Source organism: Gracilinanus agilis, chromosome 2 (genome assembly GCF_016433145.1).
Source record: "Gracilinanus agilis isolate LMUSP501 chromosome 2, AgileGrace, whole genome shotgun sequence".
In the NCBI taxonomy this organism is placed as follows: Eukaryota; Metazoa; Chordata; class Mammalia; order Didelphimorphia; family Didelphidae; genus Gracilinanus; species Gracilinanus agilis.
The window spans coordinates 169,153,566-169,178,050 of NC_058131.1; the positions used below are offsets into that span (position 1 = coordinate 169,153,566).

General features: G+C 35.1%; 1 protein-coding gene across 1 annotated transcript in view; it reads right to left on the reverse strand.

Annotated features, from left to right (window-relative positions):
• Positions 1 to 24,485, reverse strand: part of LOC123234855 (disintegrin and metalloproteinase domain-containing protein 2-like) — a 123,324-nt gene that overhangs the window by 39,327 nt on the left and 59,512 nt on the right. Inside the window, exons 12-15 of the mRNA XM_044660850.1 lie at positions 19,849 to 20,029; positions 13,282 to 13,368; positions 12,960 to 13,158; positions 12,679 to 12,784 (exon numbers count right to left, since the gene is read on the reverse strand). Of these exons, the coding sequence (XP_044516785.1) occupies positions 12,679 to 12,784; positions 12,960 to 13,158; positions 13,282 to 13,368; positions 19,849 to 20,029 (573 nt within the window). The remainder of the gene's footprint in view (positions 1 to 12,678; positions 12,785 to 12,959; positions 13,159 to 13,281; positions 13,369 to 19,848; positions 20,030 to 24,485) is intronic.

Consider the following 24,485-nt stretch of genomic DNA (forward strand, 5'->3'; position numbering starts at 1 on the left):
GAGGGAATGCACTAGAATTAAAAGAGGTTGGTTTAAGCCTTCCTGTAGAAGATGAAATTTTAGTTGAGATTTAGAGGAAGCCAAGGAAACCATCATGTACAGATGAGTAGGGAAAACATTCCAGGAATGGAAGACAACCAGAGAAAAGTCTAGGAACTGAGAGATAGAATGTCTTTGTGGAACAGACAGAAGGCTAATGTCACTGGACAGAAAAGAACATGATGAGGAGCCAGATATAAGAAAGGAGAGAGCTGGGATATGAAAGGATTCAAAAACCAAGAGGAACATTTTGTATTTGAACCTAGAGTCAATAGGGAGATCCAGGCTTTAGGAAAATTGTGTTAGTGTCCAAACGAAGAATGGATTAGAATGGAAATAAACGTAAGACAAGCAGACCCATGAGTATGTTAAGACAACAGTTCAGGAATGAGGTAATGAGGACCAGCGCCAGAGTGGTGGCAGTATCCGAAAAAAAGAATGGGACAATTGACTAGAACAGTGATGTTCCCCTCTACAGTAATAGGGAAGGTACAGAGGTGGGGCAAGAATTTGGGGGAAAGATAATGAGTTCTGTTTTGGACATATTGAGTTTAAGATTTCTATTAGACATCTAGTTCAAGATGTCTGAAAGGTAGATGGAAATGTGAGATTGGAGGTCAGCAGAGATAGGCAGATTTAAGAATCATCAGCATAGAAATGGAAATTAAATGCATGAAAGCTGATGAGATCAGCAAGTAAAGTAGAAGGGAGGGAGAAGAGAGTTCAGTAAAGAGCCCTATAGGATCTTCATGGTAAAAAGCACAATATGGATGAACATCTAGCAAAAGAGCTAGATGGATCTAGCAGAAAGGATCACATGGGAGGAGAATCAGGAGAGAATGATATCCTGAAATCCTAGATAGAGTAACAAGGACAGAGGGCATAAACAGTGTCAATGGCTACAGGGAGGTTAAGCTGAATGAAGATTAAGAAAATACCATTGGATTTAGTAACTAAGAGATCATTGGTAACTTTGCAAAGAGCAATTTTGGTGGAATGATAAGGTCAGAAGTCAGATTATAAAGGGTAAAGAGAGGAGGAAAGTGGGGGCATCCATTATAGACACCATTTTCAAGGAATTTAGCCACAAAGGGCAGAAGAGATATAAGACAATATATGGCAGGGATAAGGATTTTGTGAGAGTCATTTTGTTTTCATGATGAAGGAGCTATGGGCATGTTTGTAGCAGTAGAGGATGAGCCAAAAGATAGGGAGAGATTAAAAATCAGTGAAAGAGTAGAAATGACAGAGAAGGCAATCTGTTGGAGAGGGCAAGATGAAATGGATTGATTGAATAGGTAAGGGGGATAGTAAGGAGATAGCCTTGCAAAAAATAGAGCCACAGCAAATAAGTAAGGAACAACAAAGAGATGGAGAGAAGCAAAGTATCAGAAAATTGAGGTCAAGGTTAGTCAATATAATTTCATAGCATTTAGTTTCAGTTATTTTCTTATTCCCATTTGTATTGTAATAGTAATTGTGCAGATCATTTTCCTGGTTCTCTTTACTTCATTTTATATCAACTGATACAAGTTTTCCACATTTCTTTGAATTCATCATATTCTTTTCTACAGCACAGTAATATTGCATAATATTTATGTACCACAATTTGTTTAACTATTTAACTATGGACACATACTTTGTTTCTGCTATAAATAATTGGGTATATTTGTAGTGCTTTTTTCACATTGACTTCCTTGGGAAATATATCTAGAACTAGAATTGTTGAGTTAAAGGGTATGAACATTTTAGTCACTTTCATTGAAGTTTCAAATTGCTTTCCAAAATTCACAGCTTCACTAATAATGCATTAGTGTGTTTTCCCCTTTTTTCTGAATATTTCATTTATTAAATAAAGGAATGAAATCTAATAATAAAGGATAGACCAATGCACCAAAGACTTTGAGCATAAAGCTGACAGTCAATTTTTTTCATGTAGAAACCATTTTTAACAATTGCCTTCTGACATTTTAGGATTCAGTTTTCTTCCCTCTCCCCCTCCCCCTGAGACCCTAAATAGTCTAATATAGGTTATACCACTGCTTTCATTGCATGTATATTTCCATATTTCTCAAGCTATGACAGAAGTCATATGACACATATGCAATAAAAAAACTCATGAGGGAAATAAAGTAGAAGATGGCATGTTTTGATCTACAATCAAGATTCCAGCAGTTCCTTCTTTGGCTATGGATAGCATTTTTCTTCTTGAGATCCCTCTGGATATCTTGGAGACTTGCTTTGTTGATAATAGTTTAGTCCTTCACAGTTGATAATCATATAATATTTTTGTTACAGTATACATTGTTCTCACTTCACTTTTCATCAATTCATTTAATTTTTTCAGTTTTTTCTGAACTCATCCGTTTTATCATTCCCAACTGATAGGAAACCACTCAGTTTCCAGTTCTTTGCCACTACAAAAAAGAGCTGCTAAAAATATTTTGGTATAGGTAAGTCCTTTTCCCTTACCTCTGATCTCTTTGGGATATAGACCTTTGATCTCTCTGGGTGTGGTCCATATTGCACTCTAGAATGGTTCTATCAGTTCATAGCTCCACTAGCAGTGCATCCACCACCAAATTTTCCCAAATCCTCTCCAATATCTATCATTTTCCTTTTTGGTTATGTTAGCCAATCTAACATGTATGAAAAGTGATACCTCAGAGTTTTTTTAATGTGTTTTTTCCTTGAATCAGTTGTGATTTAAAGAATTTTTTTCGTATGACTATGGATAGTTTTAATTTCCTCCTCTGGGAACTGCCTATTAATATCCTGTGATCATTTATTAATTGGGGAATGCTTTGTATTCTTATAAATTTGCCTCAATTATATGTTTGAGAAATGCTATCTTTGCCAGAAATTCTTATTTTTTCCAAATTTGTTGTTTTCCTTCTAATCTTGGTTGTACTTGTTTTGTTTGAACAACATTTTTTTATTTAATCAAAATGATCTATTTATTTATTTATTTTTTGCAATGTTCTCTATGTCTTATTGGGTCATAAAGTCTTCCCTTTTCCATAAGTCTAACAAATAATTTTTTCTCTATGTTTACTTCACTTGTTTAGGGTGTCATCCTTTATTTATTGATCAAGTATTCATTTTGATTTTGGCCTGGTGTATGGTGTGAGATGTTGGTCTATACCTACTTTCTTCTACCATGATCCTTCCCCTAACCCAGGAGTTACATTCTGGAGGCCCCCCAACAACAGGTGAAAATCTATGAAGTAGTGGTGTTATATTTATTTTATTATTTATATATATTTTAAAGCTTTATAAATCCTTCCCACTTTCCTATAAACCCTTTCCACACTCATTAACCTTTCCCACACTCTTATAAACTCTTCATATGCTCTTAAACACTTTCTAAACTAAATAGGGAGGGACAATTGTATATTGTTTTCCAGTTTTCCCAGAAGTTTTTGTCAAATAGTAAGTTCTTTCCTCAAAAGCTTGGATCTTTGGGTTTATTGAACACTAAGTCGCTATGAATATTAACTACTTTGCATTGACTACCTAACAGATTCCTTTGATCCACTTCTCTACTTATTAGCCAGTACAAAATTATTTTGATGATTACCACTTTATATTATAGTTTGAGATCCAGGCCTCCTTCCTTGAAAGTTTTTTTTTTCATTAATCCCCTTGATATTCTTGACCTTTTGTCTTCCAGATGAATTTTGTTAATGTTCTTGTTTTTCCACAATCCTCCCAACATTGGTTAATCTGATGTGAAGCTAGAAAGCAATTTAGAATTGTATAGTAAGGGACTAAAATTTCCATACACTTTAACCCAGACATTCCACTATTAGGTTTATAAGTCAAGGAGGTCAATAACAAGCAAGTGCCCTTATATGGTAAACTTTTTATTATTTTACTTCTTGTGATAGCAAAGAATTGAAAACAGAGTAGATGTCCATCATTTGGGGAGTAGCTAAACATATTGAGGTACTTGACTATAATAAAATGCTACTGTGCTATAAGAAATGATAGGGAAACTAATTTTGAATTTATTGTGTAATATAGAAAAAAGACTCAACATTAGCTTAATTTTGTCTAGCCAGCTTTCTAGTTTGCCTGAAATTTATCAGATAGGAAGGTCTTTCCTATATAATTTGTGCTTTCTGACTTATGAAGCATAGACTTGTTTGTGATTCTCTCTTGTCTAATTTATTCAATTGACTCATCTATTTTCTAGCCAGTATCAAATGGTTTTTGATAACTTCAGCTTTATAATGAAGTTCAATGTCTAGAATTTCTCCTTTGTCTTCTCTTATTTCCCTTGATAATTAAGATTTTGTTCTCAATGAATTATTTTATCAAGTATCATTTTAATAGTTTGTTCATACTTAAAACTCTATATTAGTTTTGGTTGTATTATAATTTTTATTATCATTATGGCCCAACTATGACCACTGAGCAATATTTCAGTTATTTTTTAATTAACATTTTGTAACATAATCTATAAAAATATTTTGTAGGCTTGGAATATTGACTCACAGATATTTTATGCATTTTGTAGCAATCTGAAATGGAGTTTCTCTTCCTGTTATTGATTCTTGAGCTATTAATCTATAGAAATGTATTTTTTCAGAATTTATTTTGCTGAAGCTATTCACTGGCTCAATAAGCATCTTTGCTGATTTCTTAGAATTTTAAATGCAAACAATCCTATGATTTATTGCTATCACTAACACTTCCAAACTATGTCAAATAAAAGTGAGGAAAGTAAACATTCTTACTTTATACCTGTTTATTGGAATGTCATTTTTCAATGCTCATTGGTTACTTGTCAATGATTCTTTTCAGCATAATATAGCTTCCTTATTTAATCTATTTTACATTACTGTTACAGTTGGTTTTTTATCTGATAGCATCATACAAGTCATACTCTTCCTAAATCACTTAATGCATAGCAAATTTCATTCCACTCATTTTTATTCTGTGTATATCTATTTTCTAATCCAATCTGTCCCTCTTTTTTGTTTATTAGATTGTTTAATCCATTTATATTTAAAGTTATAAAAACTAGGCTAATATTTTCCTCCTTTTTGTTTCTAATATTGTTGGGACTTTTTTCCAAATTAGGATCCCTCCTCCTTCCCCACCTGCTCTCCTTCTTTTGAAAACATATTACTTGGTCTCTTCAGTTATGTTAACCTAATCTCTTTAAAGCAACTATTCCCACTGGCTATCTTCCTCCTACCCTATCTAGTCCTATTTCTTTCTCTTTCCCCTATTTTTGAAGCTTTGATTAATTTATTAATCCATTTTTCTTTTTTCTTTTTATCTAGTTATTTAATTCTACCCATCCCTCCTCTCAAATAAGTAAAATACCCTCATTCTCTCTTCTTCAATTATTTTGTTAATTTTCATTTTCTATGACTTTTTCTAAAAATAATTTCTTTTTCTCCATCTCTTCATTGTCTTCCCTCTTTATTATAGATTTTTAATATTCAGTTTATGGCTCTTACATTAATTTAGTCTTTCTCTAGTAGTCTCCATATTCTTCATGAAATTTGGTTCCTTCTTTTAAACAGTTTTTATTAATACTTTGTATGTGTTCACACACAGACACACACACATACACACATACACACACAAAGAGTCCCCATTTCCTATTATACCTCCTTCTTAGAAATATCAGTTCATATAAATGATAGAGAGGACATTGTCCCATGGTAGCAATTTTTCTTTATCTGACTGCGTAATGAAATAGTAATATTTTCGCTTTCATTTGACATGAAATCTCTGGGTCAATCTCTTCTAATTCTTTTGGTTGTCATCTTCCACTGGGAGTTTTAATTTCCCTTGTTCCAGAGGCAGAATGAAGAGTATCTCGAAGTACTATGTCTCAACATATTACACACACTGTAAGGTCCCCATATGTCTATCTATCTAGACTATCCTTCTTCTCAAATGGGAGCACTCATTAGCAGTATCCTCTTTCATTACTGAAACAAGATTTCCTCCTTTCCCCCTCAGTTTCAAAATTTCCCTTTGCATCTTTTGCCCGTTCTCTTGTGGCTCTCTTCTTTCTGAAAGACTAAAGTTCTTTTTCTTGTGTTGTTAACTTTTGACTTGCTTTAGGTATATTGTATATTCCAATCTGTCTTCCTCTCTACTTTTATGTGATCTTTCATTCTATGATTTGATCCCATAAAAACAATAAATAACCTGTGGGGTGCTATGAATTTTAGGCCTGTTTCTCCACCATCACTTTATTTCATTTATTTCACCCTTGTTTCCTTGCATAGTTTTAGAAAGAAAAATTTAACTGTGTATCTTGTGTTATTTTATTCTCCTTGTCCTTGGTTGTTATATTTGTGTGCTTCCTTCTATTTCTATTGTCTGTACTATGTGAAAAGTACAGGTCTACTTTCAGTTGTTCAGGTCTTGTTTTCTTTCTCTGAATGCTTCTAAAACCTCTTTTTTTTAATGAACACCTCTATTTTTTTTCAATAATACTTGGGCCCACGTTTATAGGGCACATCACTTTGGGCTGCATTTTCAGCTACTTTGTTCTTTGGAATACATCGTTCCATTACCGCTCCTATATTTCTGGTGGGTGCAGAAAAATCTTCCACTGTTCAAATTTCCTTTCCTTTATATTTGAATATATATGGTTGCTTTAAAAATTGGAGTTTGTTGTTAAAATTGTGACACTGTTTTCACCTATCGTATTTTTTTCTGGAGGCAATCCATGGTTTCTTTCTGTTGGCATCATTTTCTGTGTTCAGAAGTTCTGGGAACTTTTCTTTTATTATTTCTTACCTTAGAATGATCGAGGTTTTATCAACTTGAAGTGTTCTCCTGGGAGACCTATAGAGAGAATTCTTAAATTGTGTCTTCGTGATATGTTTTTGAGATCAGTGTGCATTATTTCTATAGATTTAAAATAATTTTGCCTTTTGCTTCTCTTTTTCCAATCTTTTACTACTATGTATTTACATTCCTAATAAATTATTCTCTCTTTTGTTTCTTTGGAAAGGTTTGCCATCTTAGGTTCAAGTCTTTCTATTCTGTTAATTTTGTGTGTAGTCCATAAACTCTGCTTTCACAGTTAACTTTTTTTCTCTCTTAAACTATTTGGTACACACTACTTTGAGGTTGCATGATGCTTTGGAAATACATAGGGTCCCCTCTTTGGTGCTGATTCATTTTGCCTTGCAACACTGATTAATAGATTCCAAACAAGCTTAATTAATCTCAAAGTCATATTCTCTTCTCATATTAATATCTTCCTTGTTAGTCTATCTGCTTATGCTCAAGGTCTTTAGCAAAATGATTTTCCTCCTGAGATCTTTGGTAATTTCAGTCTTTTCCTTATATTCTCCACTCACTTTCTGACTCCTTTCCTTTTGTGGTTTTCTTGAGGGCTGGACTTCAAAGCTTGCTCAGCTTACTACCTTGCAGGTCAATTCACATTTTGTCATCATTGATCTCTACTCCTGGGGCACAAAAATGGCCCCTGGTGGATGCTGAGATGTTTCCCTCAGGCTTACTGGAGTTCCTTCCTTTCCTCCTCATAAATTCTGCCCTACTTTCCTTTGTTCCTTAATTTTATAGCCGAGTACTGTTACAGCGAGATTTCTGGAGTGTTAAAATGCATTAATTCCAGCCTGAGAAAATTTCTACCTTTTGGTTTTCCTGACATGTGGGGTTTAGGAGGAGGCAGGGGGTGGGGGAAGAATTTATTTTTGTGGCAAGTACCAGGGTCATACAGCTCTGCAAGAATGTGGAAAATTTGGGGAAAGAGGTACAACATAATTTAGGGACTAAGAATTAGTCTTCTCTACTTTTAGTTATTTGGGCTTTACCTTTTAACTGATAAGTTCTTGCTCTCTAAGTATTAGTGTTGCTTTTTTCTATATTCCCACTTTATCACTCTATCCCCTTTCATGAACAGTAAAATTCTAGCACTATACTTCAAAACTACTTCAGCTACTTTTCATATTTCAACTGTTTTGGTCTGCCTTATTTATCCTAAGGGAATAAGGCTGACCCTGTATGGGTTTCAGTTCCCTTTCCTTCAGAACCAGTGTAGCCATTCATTGCTTTTGCCTTGACCCAATTTCTTCTTTAAAGAAACATTTTCCACTTTTTTCAGGATTGGGAGGCATATTCTGCACAATCTCTAAAGCAATGTTAGTCACCTATCTAGCACCCATTCCAAATAGAAGTCATCATACTTCTCCCCACTAAATGGCTCAGAAGAATCAATGACTTCCAGGGTAGGATAGGGAGTAGGCAGGGGTAGGATGTACCAGCAGTACCTCAAGGAAGAGGGGAATATGAGCAATGGACCTAGACTTAGACAAAAGCAAGTGAATACATTTTTTGTGTCTCTGCTGAAAGCTTGGAAGCTTGTGGGGGAGAAGTGCTGAATGAATACTTTAAGTAATCCTTAAGGTAAATCCTTAAGTAAAATGGCATTCTCCATTCATAAGATTTTTATCTTGTTATGATTCTCCGTTTTTTGTCTAATGGAGTCAGATGTAAATGGCCTGTATCTGAATGTCCCTGGATTTTATCCTACATATTATTAAAATAATGGTATTATAGAGACATGTTTAAGTGGAGTTTGGATCTCTAAAGTTCTCTAATTAACCATCTAAATGATTTACAACTGTCTGATTGCACTCTTCAGAGAATGGTTTTCTACATTTAAAGACTGCAGATAGCCTGAAGCTAGTTTTAGTTGCTCTATGGAAAAGTAAAAAAAAAATAATTCCTAGCAAATTTGAAGTGACACATACAAAGAAAACAATGAAAGTCAATTGAGGAATAGAAAATAAGCATTTAATAATATAATAAAAAAAGAAGAATCAGAAATAAATGAACTCAATTGCCCAGGAGTTCAATAAACACAGAACAGTATGCCACATCTGACTATGTTTAAATTTAAATCTTATAGGCCACAATAAATTCAAAATATGACTTGGATGTTAAAGAATATTTCACAAAAAATTGGGAGATAAGTGGGATATATACATTTTATATGCATTAGGAGGAGGTGGATTCTTAATCAAACAAAAAATAACAATCATTTTTTATCATAATCATCACAGATCATTTTGATTCTATGAAATTGAAAGGATTTTGCATAGACAAAATAAATGCAAGTAGGACAAGAAGGGAAGTGATTGGACCTCTCTATCACAATCTAATTATGTCAAATAGCAAACCATTAAATAAGAATAGAAGGAAATTTACTTATATTTCTAGCCAAAATGCTAACATTGTTGGTGGCTAGTTAATTGTCATACTTTCAATGTTTATATCCATACTTGAAGGTGAGTGTCACAGACCAGTTCCATTGAATATGCTGGTTAACATGGTTACATGAAAATTCATAGAAGAGTCCAAATTGTCCATATGTGTTCCATATTTTTACTGATATTTTTTAAAGTAGATTGAAAAACAAAAAAAAAACCTTAGTAAGCTCCTTCAAACAGTCCAGAACTACATCAAAACATAGCAAACATTGGAAAAGGCTGGCAAAGGAAAGCTAGGATGAGATCTGGTGAACAGGTTAGAAGTCTGAAGCAACATCCAGACCTGGGAAGCCCAGGGGGTATAGAAGGATGAGAGTAGAAGTGCAGGCAAGCCTAGAAACAATGCCCTGATTAAGCACCACCAATTGCAGAGTTCTTAGCAAGGACAATGAACCTACTAGTGTCCTTAGATACACATACTGGGTAAAGTTGAAGTGAGCAGTAAGAGGACAAAAAAAATTACTTTAGAACCAAAAAACAGAGCCTTACTAATTCATTTAAGAATGCAGAAAGAGTTGGAGTTTTGTTGGTTCTGGAAAAAAAAAACATGTCATGGGCTGAGGATAGAAATGCAAATAAAGAGAAGAAAACACAGAATACTCTGAAAAAACATAAGTAGATAGAGGGTCCAAGAGGTCAGTTCTAAAGATGAGAGTGGCTCCTCATCAAAGGGGAGAAAATGAATTTACCAGAAGATTAAAACAAAATAAAGTAAGCAGTAATGAAAAAAAAAAAGCTATGGAAGAAAGAATTGAAAGGAGAATAAAGAACTTAAATAGAAAGTAGAAAATCTTACCCAAATATGAACTCTATGAAAATTCTAAGAAGATATAAAATGTATACTATTAAGAACAACTATCCTGAAGAAAAAGTCAAGAAGAAATCATTTAAAAATCATCAAAAACCTTGGGGAAAAATTATGTAAAAAATTTATAAATGAAGACTGCCAAGTACCAAAAGACAAAATGAAAACAGAATCTATTGATCACTAGTCATCTTGCCAAGATCTAGCCAATGATAGCTGTCCTTTGGATTTCCAACAAAGGTGACAGGGGGCTGAGGGAATGTCTATTCTCTTCCCTTTTCCAGCAGGAGTTATGGCAGATACTTGTACATAACAGCAAGTACACATATTTGCCTAGGGAAGTCTGAGAAAGCTGCTGATGGGGAAAGGGAGAATATTTCTCTTCGCTTCAGTGAAAGTCCAAGAGAGAGTTGGTGTTTGTTGTGTCCCAACAGAGAAGTTACTTTAAAAGAGATCAAAACTTTTTCCTTCTCACTCCTTATAGCCCATAGAGTAGGTTTCTTTTGTTGACACAGATCTTTCCCTTCCCATAATGATGATTCTGTGATCAGTGATGTCCTTTAGTAAGAAGTCAGAACATGTGCCCACTAAAAATGGCCTAAATACATGCCCAAACCCATGGTAAGCACTCCAACCCAATTACCCACACAATATGTATGCTATTTGTTAATATTTATCTGTGCAAAGTATTTGTGAAAAGTATTAAAGGACAATGAAGGTGCTGAAATCTATTATTAGATTTATTAGACATATTAAATTAAGATCCTAAATCTAGAAAAAAACTCTAGTTACGTATTACAAACAAATAGATATCTCCAACCAAACACAAAGTTTGTAATGACCCAACAAAATATGATGAGAACACTATGGGGAACAAAAGATAGAACTTTAAAAGAGAGATACATGCCATCAGGAACAACAGAGAATCAACAAGAAAACCTACCTCAGAAGAAAATTTCCTGGCAAATATTTAAGGCTATTTGAACTTAGTGTGAAACAACCCAAAGAAATGAATCCTTGTGAGAAGTCCATCACACACTCAAAAGAAGGCTCTGAGGGCCCTGAATTTTATTGCTTCTAAGTGCTTTCATCAGTCATCTATGCCTCCCCACCTTGAACCCTGGGCACACTAACTGTGGATTATACATAAAGGTATGAATGAATGAATGGGTATGTGTGCACCTCCGTGTGTGTGTGTGTGTCTGTGTGTGTGTGTGTGTGTGTGTGTGTGTGTGTGTGTGAGAGAGAGAGAGAGAGAGAGAGAGAGAGAGAGAGAGAGAGAGAGAGAGCAGACAAACAAACAAACAGAGGAGTCTAAAGCTGAAATAGGTGAGTTTATGTATCAAAGTAATTGGAACCTTTCAATTAATCCTGGAAAATCAAATCTCTGTGTTCAGTGGTAATTTTTCAAAATCTTTTCCACTGATATTACAATATCTTATAGCATCATATACTTAATACTGCTAAAAACTTTGGGAAATGTGGGGAAAACTTAGAAGTGTTTGGCAGAAGAACAGAGTGCTTAGGATGGCATTTTCCCATGAGGAGATTCTGGGGAGCTGCTTCCAGAAGACTTCTAATAACATGAGTTGGAAAGGCCTGGACAGACTGTGGAGCACATGTGAAAATTCTGTAACTATTTCTGATTTTCTAGTTTCATGGTTAGGAGGAGTCTTTCTCCAATGATTGTGCAGCCAGAACCAGGGACATTTTCAAAAAGGCTGAGTCAGCCTCAGTCTTAAAGTTTCCCTACTTCTTTCTGGCTGTGTTCTAGTGACTTAGATATTATGAAATAATATTGTGAGGAAAGAGATCTTTTGGAGCCTTATCTGCTGAGGTCACTTGGCCCTGTGAAAAGGGTTTGGTCCTTGACCCTTACATTTGTTCTTCTACATTTTATAGTCAGAGATTGGAGCCCCTGACCATGTGAGTTTCAAAAGGACGTAGGTTACTTCAGGGAAACAATATTCCCACATCTGGATTTTCATCTAGTTCACTAAGCAGTAATTTTTGGAAGCTACCTTCAAACTCAGGCCACCAGTGAAGGCTAAGGTGAGGATTTGTTGAATAGTTATGTTGCATTTGGACATGAACTTGGTGAGACTAATGTTATGTGGGAACTGAGCTAAAATTGTGTTTCTGAAATATTGGGGGGGAAATATTTGTATTTTGTTCTTGCTGTATCTTAGAAGTAAATAATTCCTTGGTAAAAGTTAACTAATATTAAGTGGTTAAATGAAAATAAGGTGCTTGTCACTGGTAAATAAAAATGAAGGAATCACAGCCAGTGGAGATTTGATAATTGAGAGTGATAACAATAGAGAAAAAATACCCCATTAATTCCCTCAGTGTGTCCTAAAATCCTAAAGTGCTCCTGTAATCTGACTAACTTTGGAAGTGTGAGCAGAGTGTAACTTGATACAAATAGAAAACACAGTCTCTGCCCATCAGGATTTTGTGATCTGGCTTAAAGGGAATTTAGGTTCTGTGTGGTGCTACTTTGAAATTTCATAAGGCATGACTATAACATTACTGAAAGAGTTCCTTCAAACATACTTCCATGGGCACATGTGGTATCCACGGTCATCATAACCACAGTTCCCTGTCCGATCTGCCTTACTGTTAAGTTCTTCAAAACACTCATAAGGAGCAAAAGTTGAACCTAAAAAGAAATGACATATAAGTTATTTATGTTATAACTCAAAAAATAGAAAGAAGAATGTTTTTCAAATAGAATTTTTTCAAAATGCATTTTTTACAAATGTTAAGATTTTAATTTATCAGTTTCTCAAAGTTTCTTAAGCCTTCAGCGCAACACAGATAATTATGATACTTACCTGGACCAAATACATCTTTACACTGTTCATCTGGATTTAGGCATTTTCCTTTAATGCAGTAACTCGTTTGGGAACGGCATTCACGTCCATTTTGAACATATAAGTCAGTCTGACAGAAGCCAGAGGATCCATTACAATACTCAGGGAGATCACACTCTAAATCAATAGGATTCCTACATTTTGTACCTTTTGCACGAAACTTAGAAGTTTCAAGAGAGGGGAAAAGTGGGAAAGAAAATAGAATAAAATGGAAAATGAATTTTAAAGTATTACAAAATCATGAATAGCAGGCATTTATCTACTGAAATAGCACAGATCTTACTTGACAGTTTTCACAGCACTCTCCATGGGCACACGCTTTTCCAGCAATCAGCTTACAATTCCATGCACGACAACAGACAGTACAGGCCTAAAATTAAAGTTTAGATCAAGTTTAGATCTAATTTTAATTAAAATATATTTTAATGTTGATGAAAACTGGCTTTTAGAGCCTGTACAAAGATAATCTTACTATCACATATACAAAGATAATGTATAAGCATTTGTTTTCTCTAAAATGTATTGATTTGTATTATCAATATGGCATACAACTTGAGAATACTTGAAATGAAAGTTTTGTGCTTATTTAGGACAAAATTCCCCTAAAAATTTTTAATGGAAAAGCACACTTTTTGGCCCTTGATCATCATTCAAAATTCTACAGTCTTTTTCAAAACTACTTAAAGTGACTTCTCCAAAAGGGTAGAAAGGATAGAGAGAGTCAGTTAACAAAAATATACACAAGTTCATAATAATGATGCCTCACTTTTACTTTAAATGAAATATTCTCTATATTTCACTATAGTCTTTATGTGGATCCACATTTTTAATTCAAGATATAAAATAATTGACATTGTGTGTGTGGGTCCAGCCCTCGCAGGATCCAGGGGGCCTGTGGAGGAGAATCATTTTGATTGACATTCCACAATTATCCTATATTCTTTGATTCTAATAAAAGATGCAAAGCTTTGCTGAGAATGTTTATTTTCTTGTCACGGGGGTAACTGTACTCATCCATGAGGTACAAGACATGTGGTTAAGCTAAGAATGATCGTTCATTACACTCACCAATTAAGCTAAGAAAACTAATCAATCAATAGTTATTTGTTACATTAACCAATTGCACAATCAGACTTCAAAAGATACAATTACCAGAACCTGATCCAAATATTATATAACAACCATTCATTTTTCAATATTTTTCAAAGGTAGGTTTGACATGTTTTCTAGGCTATGATGTTAACAAAACAGTTTGGTGGAGTGGAATGTACCAGTTTTCCACGGAGGGCAACTCTCCATTTTTCATCCATTGTCCTCCTAAGTCAACATACCGAATCAGGGAGCCTTGTCCCTGGCCTTCCATTATGTAAGCTTCCTGTATATGGGAGAGGGGGATCTAAGTACAATTTTGTTGGGGGTTTATACCTAAGAGGGTCCCTCTACAAACCCTTATCCAAATAGGTACATAGGGGTCTTTAGTAGATTGGGATACCTGCAAGCATTTAATTCTCATTTATGCCATTTGCATAAGCAAGAAGAGTCTTTAACATTAAATCACTATCTGTTAATTTGTTAAGAAGTGACTTTTAGGGGAATTTCTGTATCATTACATGTAAGGTTGGGATTTTCCTGGCAATCTATAAAGACCCCAGTAATAGCCTCTAGCTGCTCTTCTGTATTTCCCTGGGACTGAGTAGGGATATTGATCATAACAATTCCAATAAAAGGGAGTATTGGTAAGAGAAGAGTCACACAGGAGGGGGCCTGAGTGGGTATTTCCATCCTTCCTAAGGGCCGCTTTGCAATCCTTAGATTCCACCTGTGACCATGTCAGACAGTGTGGATTTGATGGCTCCCGACAATTATGGAAAGATGGTAGAGTGTGAATCATTCTTACCCTCCTAAAATCCCCAACAAACAACCAAAAATAACTCTATAAAACTAGCATTAAAAGTGGCAAAAACAGATTGGAGTCTGGAGTGAAGCTGAACAGCCAAGGACAAGTAGGGAAGAAGATTTTTTACTTTCCTGGCCTCAGTCCCACAGCCACAGACCTTGGAAGCAGAAATAGAGCAAGCAGAGGAAATCCACAAGGCAGCAGTGGAGGACAAGATTATGGACCTCAACTTGTTTGCTGAGCAAGGGGAACTTGAATCCCAGAGGATATTCCCAGGAATCTGAATCTGCAAAAGGAGGGCCCTGGGAGCTGTTATGTTTGTTGCAGTGTAGGTTCCAGAAACACCTGATGGATCTTGGCTTAGGATTAAATGAGTAGACATCTTGGAGTTGGTAGATGTCAGGCCCTAAGGGTGGGATCTCAAGCTGCATTACTAATAAATGGGGGCCTTGAAAGGCTAAGAAAAAGGATTGGATGCCTGCTCAGTCCAGGGCTACAGTGGTAGAAGAAAGAAGTGAGGAAGGAGCATGCACCAATGAGTGTGTTTGCTGAGGAAGTGGGAGTCCATCAGCTGTAATCACTCCCAGGAGAGTGGAACCCATGGTTGTTGCCACAGAGGGACTCATACTGGCTACTTGCAATTTCAGTGGCAGAGCTGCCAATAAACTGTAGTTAGAGCACCTGTGATCTGTCACAAACTATGGCTTGAGCAGGGACCCAGGAATACATCTGGCTCTAGACTATAAAAATTTCAATAATTTAATAGGATCCATGAAAAAACAAACACACATTAAAAAATCCTGAAACCTGGGATAACATACAACAACAGGACTCCAGAAAAAAGACAATAATAATTAAGCCTATTGGCCTGGCTACTAAAACTTTTAAAATAAAATAAATAAAATGAAGAAACAAAGGATAAAGTGCCCATTGTTGATAGCTATTATGGGAACAGAGAAGATTTTGGCTCAAACTCAGAGGGCAGTGAAATAAAAACATCAACTTCAAAAAATGAAAAGAAATGCTATGTATGGCTATAAGCTCAAAAATAACTTTTGGAAAAGCTTTAAAAAGACTTCAAAAACCAAAATAGAGAGTTAGAGGGAAAATTAGGAGAACAAATAAGAGCAATGCAAGAAAATAAAGAAAATGAAGGAAGAAAGATCAGCAATGCAATGATCCAGGACAATTTTGAGAGACTTATGAGAAAGGATGCTATTCACATCCAGACAAATAGCTATGGGAGTAGAATACAGATGGAAGATTCCAGGTTGAAGGAATATAATGGAATGACACAAAATAATAGAGGAATAGACCAGGAGGAGGGAAAGTGGAATGCCTATCTCATATGGAGGAAGAATGAGTAGAGGGCCATAAAAAGGGGAGGAGGAGATGGAAGGCTGGCAGTACTAGAACCCAACTCTCATCAGATCTGGGATAAAGAAAGAAAAACATGTACGATTAGAAAGGAAAAAAAATTTCTTAATGTAGAAAAAAATAAGTGGGAAGAGGGATGAAATAAAGGAGGGACTGAAAGTCCCCTTGGAGGACTGAGGGAATAAGAGAAGGAAGGTAGGTTAAGAAAAAGGAGGACAAAGGGATAATAAAAGGAAGGGAAGGTAGGGACCCTTCGAGGGAAGTACATATCAGGAGGTTGGGGGGTAAGGTGAGAGAATAATAGAATCAAGAAGTAGGAGATCACAGTTGGGTGATAAGGAATTTGGGGAAAGGAGGATTGAATAAGAATTAAAAGGTAAGGGGGAAGGGATAAGGGAGTGACCTTTGGAAAAGTGGGCCAATTTGGAACTAGGAGGGCAAGAGCAGAGGACAAGGGAGGATTTTTGAAAGGGTTATGAATTGGAGTTTTGGTCATAGAAAAGTGAATATCTAAAGAGGGATATGGTCAAAAGAAAGGAAGAGGGGGAAAACAGTGAGCAGGAAATAGAGTAGATGGAAATTCACTACTAGTAATTATGACATTGAGTGTAATGGAATGAGTTTATACATGTGAAGAAAATGGATAGCAGAAAGGATCAAAAACTAGGACCTGACAACGTGTTGTTTATAAGAAACACACTGAAAATGAGAGACAAACATAGAATGAATGTGAGAGGCTGATATTATGCCTCAGTAGATCCAGAGAAGGCAGGAGTACCAGTCATAATCTCTCTGACAAGGTTGGAGCTAAAATGGATATAATTGGAAGGATGAACAGGGGAACTATATTATTTTAGAGGCAAGGGGGTTATTATGGATGATGAAACATCAGTATTGGACCTGAATACATCAAGTGTTAAAGCACCCTGGTTGTTCAAGAAAAACTAAATAAGATACAGGTGGAAATAGAGAACAAAGTAGATTTAAAAAAATCAATGGACTTTAATTATCCCCTCTCAGAACTAGATAAATCTAATGAAAAAAATGAATAATAAAGAAGTTAAGGAATTGGATAGAACCTTAGATAAGACAAATAAGATAGATATCTGGAGAGCCCCCACAAACTTGCATGATGCTAGCAATAGATCTAAGCCTGAGCATATGCATAATCTAGACATAATTTCTGATGGGACAACAGTGGCTTAAAGAGCATAATTATTCTGTATAAGTCTTATCTTAACATTCATACTATAGAAGTAATCCTGCATCCCTGAGGGGTTGTGGCACTGGAACAAAAGTTTCACTGAGTATGAACAAGCTGGAAAGACTTGTTTTGGAACAAGTATGGTCCTAGCAAATGTTTGTGTCTGCTGCCTAAGAATTGATCTAGCAAAATATTGTCCTAGTAATACATGTTAACTGAAAATCACCTGGGCTTAAGTGATCAAATTAAATGCTTAAAGGAACATGGAGAAACAGGCTAATATTATATTGCTAAAGCAGCTGTGAATTTTTTTAAACAAGATATTAATGTCTATTAATACCTATAAAGCTGTTAATGTTCATTGAAGTCATTGAGGTCATTGAGGTCCTATTACTCAGGTTAGGCCCTAAGGGCATTATTGAGAGGATAAAAAGATGTACATGTATGAAAATATTCAGAGAAGCTTTCTTTGTTATGACAAAATAACTGGAAATACAAATGTAATTAATGGGAGGAATGACTCAATAGATCATGATATTTGAATATAATGGAATGTATTATGTTATTGAAATGACAAATATTAGAAATAAAAAGAAAATAAGGAAATACATGAAAAGATGAAGAGAGAATAAGAATACATGTCATGATTACTTTTCGGGGGGGATTTTATTTAATTATTAATTTAGAATATTTTTCCATGGTTACAAGATTCATGTTCTTTCCCTCCCTTCCCCCACCCTCACCTCCAGTAGCCAACAAGCAATTCCACTGGGTTTTACATGTGTCATTGATCAAGACCTATTTCCATATTATTGATATTTGCAATGATTACATTTTTAAAAGTAACAACCACAAAATCAAGTGTAAAAAGTACCCGAGTAAAACAAACCCCAAAAGAACTCAAAAGTAGAAGATGTTTATATTAGCATGCATACATAATCGATATATTTTATTTTTATTGTATTTTATTTATTGTACTTAATTTCTTTAGAATATTATTCTATGTTTACATGATTCATATTCTTTCCCTTCATTCTCCCCTCCCCCCTCCCTGAGCCAAAAAGCAATTCCACAGGGCTATACACGTACCATTGTTCAAAACTTATTTTCATATTATTAATATCTGCAATAGAGTGATCATTTAATCAAACCACGTGATCGATCCTATATTTTTCTTCTGTGTTTCTGCTCCCACAGTTCTTTCTCTGAATGTGGATAGTGTTCTTTCTCATAAGTCCCTCTAGATTGTCCTGGGTCATTGCATTGCTGCTAGTGGAAAAGTCTATGATACATGTATAACCCACTGGAATTGCTTGTTAGCTCCAGAAGCAGAGAGGGAAGGGGGGAAGGGGATCATGAATCATGTTTGTTTGCTTCCTCTTGCCTCAGATAAAATATAAACTCTTCTGTTTAGCTTTTGAAGTTCTTCATCACTTGCCCCCAGTCTATCTTTCTAGTAGCATTATGTATTACTCCTCCTCCCATACAATGTGATCCAGTACCAAGTACCAACTGATCTTAGGTGCTCTGTTCATCATTCACAATATTTTGATCTCTGTGCCTTTGTTCTGGCCAAAATCCCTCCATATCTCTGCTTCATATAGTCTCTCTCTTCCTTTCAGGAACTATCTTCTACATGAAGCCTTTCCTGATTCCCCCAACTGCTAGTGCCTTCTCTCTGAAAATTCTCTTGTAGCGAACATCTTTGTATAGAGTTGATATACTTTAAACTTGTTATATATATATATTTGTATAAGTTCTCGCTCTTTATATATGTTCCAAGCTCCTTGTGAGCAGGCCCTGTTTCATTCTTTGTATTTGAATCCCCAGTGCCTGACATATAGTAAGCATCTAATGACTACTAGAGTTCATTGATTGATTATAATATATTTTTCTATAGACCAAATTTATTTTGGAATATAAGATCTGTAAGATTCTATCAGCCTTGAGTCTCTACCTCATCATTACCCATTGCCTCTCTGATTGAGTAATGGTATCATTAACTCAAAACTTTCATTGAAGGAGAAAGCACAGCTCATACATCCCCTCACTTCTCATCACTGCATTTGAGCTACTTTGGGATTTTTCTGACTGATTCCTCCATTATAAAGAACATATATACCTCCACATCAGTCACCTCCACATCCTCTTTTCAGCTTTTTGTATTTTGTCTTCTCCCATCATAGAAACTCTTTGAAAGCATGAACTATGTTTATTTTATCACATTTGTATCCCCAACCCTTTGGACAGTGACTGACACATAGACATTTAACAAACATTACTGACTGCCTGACTGACTGGGAACACTATAGAAAGACTAAAGAAAAGCAATATGAAATTGGTTTTTAACATTCCTAATATTCATCACTTACCTTTAGAAAGCCACAGTCACATTCTTCATCAGCTTCGAGGACACCATTACCACAAACTGCACTTCTATAAGATGGATCTAACTGTGGTCGATTCTGAAGACATTCAGGATTTTTTCTTAATACAAAATCCTTAAAGGCTGCTACACTACAGGAACTAAATGCCTTCACACCAGTGGACTTCCTAAAAATAAATTAGATCATTATGTTTTTTTTCTTTTAGTCCCAGCCATGCATACTACTTAAAATATAACCTTACAGAATGTAGAGTTCATGCTCAATTTTGTTATCTCAAGTTTATCAAGAAGTATGGGAGAGGGAAGCCTCTAACTGTGCAATGGATTGAAGTTATATAATGAAAATACCCTGAAATTGTTTAATTTTTTATTTTCTTATTTGAAAATTAAGGTGATGGACTAGATAATCTCTATAGCCCTTCCTATAAATCCTAAACTCTGATGTTATCTTTAAAAAGGCTTTTAGTGCTTATCTAGTTATTTATAAAAAATACTTTATTAAAATTCCTAATTATAAAGTAAAAAGTATTGGTTCATAATTCTAAAGGGTTTTATTTTAAAAGTTACCCAGGCTAGAGTTATTAATACCAAAATTCACTTATAAGTGTAGAAGAAAGGAATAATTTTTCCTTAATAGAAATTCTTTCCAATACATTTATTTTATTAAATATTTCCCAATTATTTGAAAAAATTCATTAAAAAAATTTTAGTTCCAAATTCTCTCCTTCTCTTCTGTCCCTCCCCCTTCCTTGAGAGGGCAAAATATTATATATATATATGTATATATATATATATATATATATCCTTACAAAATATATTTCCATAACATGTTACAAAAGAAAATGCAGGCATAGAGCATTTTTCATTTTACTATTGATTACTTGGATTTCTTCCTCTGTGAAAACTTCCTATTCTTATATTTTGATCATTATCAGTTGGGGAATAGCTCGTATTCTTATAAATTTGAATGAGACCATTATCAAGTATTTTTTAAAAAGATTTCCCCACACTTACCATCTTCTCTTCTAATTTTAGTTATATTCATTATGTTTATACAAAATCTTTTTTTAATTTTATGTAACCAAAGCTGCCTTTGAGAAGGCAGACCAACATTAATCAGAGTAGAAAGAAATTAACACAATAATGATTACAGAAAGCACACTATGAGGATAAAACAACTGTAGCTGCTATTGGTTACATAAGCAAGCATGAACATCTTGCTAAATTCAGTATCACTCACAAAGAGAGCTAAAATTTGTTAAACATAATAAAATTGTGAGGTTACTTGATCATCAAATTATGGAGCTAAAATGAATAAAGGGACGAAATGAACATATTTCTAAGTGATGAATTGACTATTACATTGCTTAATAAACCTAATAAAATTGGAAAATAAGTGATATTGGTAATTCAACAAACAGAAAATGCCAAAAACATGTGCACAGTGGATGTGGAGGAATATAAATGCAAGGATATGTGTAATTAGAATGTTGTACCCTAAAGACTCCATATCCCAGAATTCTTTTTCTTGTCCCAAAATTCCTTTCTCTTTCATCCCCATGTTGCATCCTCACATTTTGTAAATAAGTGGTGTATAACTCTGTCCTCTTTCTCTCTTCTCTTGCATCTGTGGCTGAGTTATCTCCCTCTTTACTCTAGCTTTTAATATTCCTTTTACTTCAAGTGATTATTAATAAATCTTATTAAATGTAATAGTTGGAGATATTATATATTAATTTTTAAGTTTATATTTATAGCAACCACAAAGGGATAGAATTCCCAAAAAAATGTTTTAAGCCTTTGAGAAAAGAATAGGGAGTAGATAAATTTTGCAAGTCGTATTTTCTCTCCTGCCCCTTCTGGGGCTTGCTCCTGCCATTTTTCACTGGTCACCCTACCTGCCTGCCCACTGCTTTCATTTTTATGACTTAATCTGGGGGTCCTTGAGATTTCTACTGTCTGTGAGCTATGATGGTAGTACTGGGGAGGGGAAGGAACCTTAAAGTTCTGGAAGTTTATTGATGTTAACTTTTTGAGTTTTGTTTCCCCTCCATAATAGTAAAGAAGTCTATTGGAATTTAAGAAAAGGACTTTTGAAATCAGTGACTGTATCCTACCATGCTAATTGTATTTGCTGATTATTTTAAGATTTATTTTTTAAGTTCATATATTAATCTAATCAATACTATTCTGTTACACTGAATCATTTTAAGCTCCTGTGTTTTGGCTATAACTATAAGTTCTGCTACATGATCTTTATTTGTACCTTTCCCCTATGACCATACTGAAGAACATATCATTGTCAAAGCCCATAAACATCTTGCACAAACCCTTTTCCTAGAAAAACCATAGGTCCTTAGGGATGTCGAATTTGTCACCTGATCCATCGGTGTCACAGGTTGCTTATATAGCCTTTTGTTCCATTTTGCCTTAGTTAATTGTCACATAGATGATAGAGGGACTCCATCAAACTGGTTACAATTGTATACAACCTTTGGAGAATTTAATGAGCTAAATATCGCAGTTGATTTTAGGGGGTCTTCAAACATGATTTTTAGATATTTAGTAGCATTAATACCTCTGATTGATCATTTGCCTGCCTTTAAGTTCTTTGTAATAAGAGGTAAGGGTCCATTTATAGTTGAAGAAAAGTGCAATGGCACTGTTGTATTTCTTCACTTCCACATTTGTTAAAAATGTAATGGATGAGACATCTGAAGTGATTTTCACTATTTAGTCCTTGGCTCCCTGTGAAATGAGTGGGACTTATTGGAGACAGGTCTTTTACATTGTTACAGTCTCATACCACAGGGAGGGAGGTTTCTCAAGAGGCTTAGTTACCTTGAAATAGGTTATAATCTCATCTGGGAGGTGGGAAGGTTTTCATAGGGGGCATGGTACTTCTGGATGGCTCTAGAAAGGGAGCATTACTCAGGTAGCCTAGTAGATTCTGTATGATTTTTTTAGTTTTAACTCTTCAGCTTACTCTCCCCTTCCACCAGAATGAACTAGATTCTTGGTGATGTTTTAGACCCCAAAAGGTTTTCATCAATATTACTGAAGTTTGCATTTTTCTAGGATCCTCTGCTAAATTTTGGAATGATGGTAGTAATAGATTTTGTTAAAATATCTTTTCCAAGGTTGAAAGATTGACTAGATCTGTAGAACTTGTGATGAGTATCCATGAGTTCATAAGGTTTTTTAAATGTCATACAGCAAGTGGCTATATAGAGGCTCATGTGAATCCTATTTGATAGTGGGTTTATTTACTATTGTCATTAGATGGGCTATTGTGAATTCCAGGAATTTTGGTATTTCTTTGGATGTGCATTAACTGCTATACTACTGTTTTATAAAGCTGTTACTTTGTGAAAATCATTTGCACTCATACTGTGAATTATGGCCAAGTTAAAAAGGAAATGAATCTCATTTTTGGGTGAGAAACCTTTATATTTTATCTCTCCTTCGCTGACACAGTGTGTCACTGATTGTAAGCTATATATTTTTTATTTTTAAAACATTTTTATTTTTTTCCTTGTATGTTCAATATAGTATTTGAGGGTTTTTTTATCACTTTTTTTTGTATTTGAAGCACATGTAACCAGTATTAAGGTTTTGTGATTTTGCACTAGGGTAAGTTTAAAATGTCCATTAGCCCTAATATAAATGCATACCTAAAAGCCTAGACTATGGAAACTTGCCATTCATTGTTTAAAAATTATGGGACTTTGCTTAATGATTGTGTCTGATTCTAGGAGAAGGAAATACAGAAAGAGTCACTGCAAAGTGCCAAAGAAGCACAAAGAGAACCTGCATAGTGCCAATCAAGCACACGGTCAGATAGACCAAAACCAATCCCAATGGTATTGATGACATTCTGAGCCAGAACTTGAACTTGCTTGAGGTTAAAGGTTGAGGCTCTTTGACATATGTTAGATGCAGGACTTCCCTGAGCCACACTTCTATCAAGTACCTCACTTTGGCTGCCATTCTGGCTCCCGTATCTCTGAGAGAAAAGGTAAAATGAGACCAGGTAATGCTATTTCCCATTTGCTGCTAAAATCTAGTCCCTTTTCTGTCTTTCATGGTATGGCAAAATTTCTGTAGTGCTGGCTGCTGATTGGGGTAAGTACATAATTGGGCCTTGATTCAAGGACCTGTTGTAGGTTTATTTTTCATTTACTTAGAACTTTTACACATACAACTTTGATATTCTATATTTCATCCAGAAGTTATTTTTTCTCTTTTATTTGGGTTTTTTATGTTTTTGATTTCTTTTGCCAATTGATTCATATACCTCATAAATTAGCTATGTATCCTTGGGTGATCCCTGTGCTTGTCAATATCTTCCTCAGAGGAGAATGTATTATTATTCTATAATGCAAAGTTTAAATTCTTTTGAGACTAATTTAGGATAAAAAACTTGTTACTTCAGGGGGCAGCTGGGTAGCTCAGTGGAGTGAGAGTCAGGCCTAGAGACAGGAGGTCCTAGGTTCAAACCCGGCCTCAGCCACTTCCCAGCTGTGTAACCCTGGGCAAGTCCCTTGACCCCCATTGCCCACCCTTACCAATCTTCCACCTATGAGACAATACACCGAAGTACAAGGGTTTAAAAAAAAACTT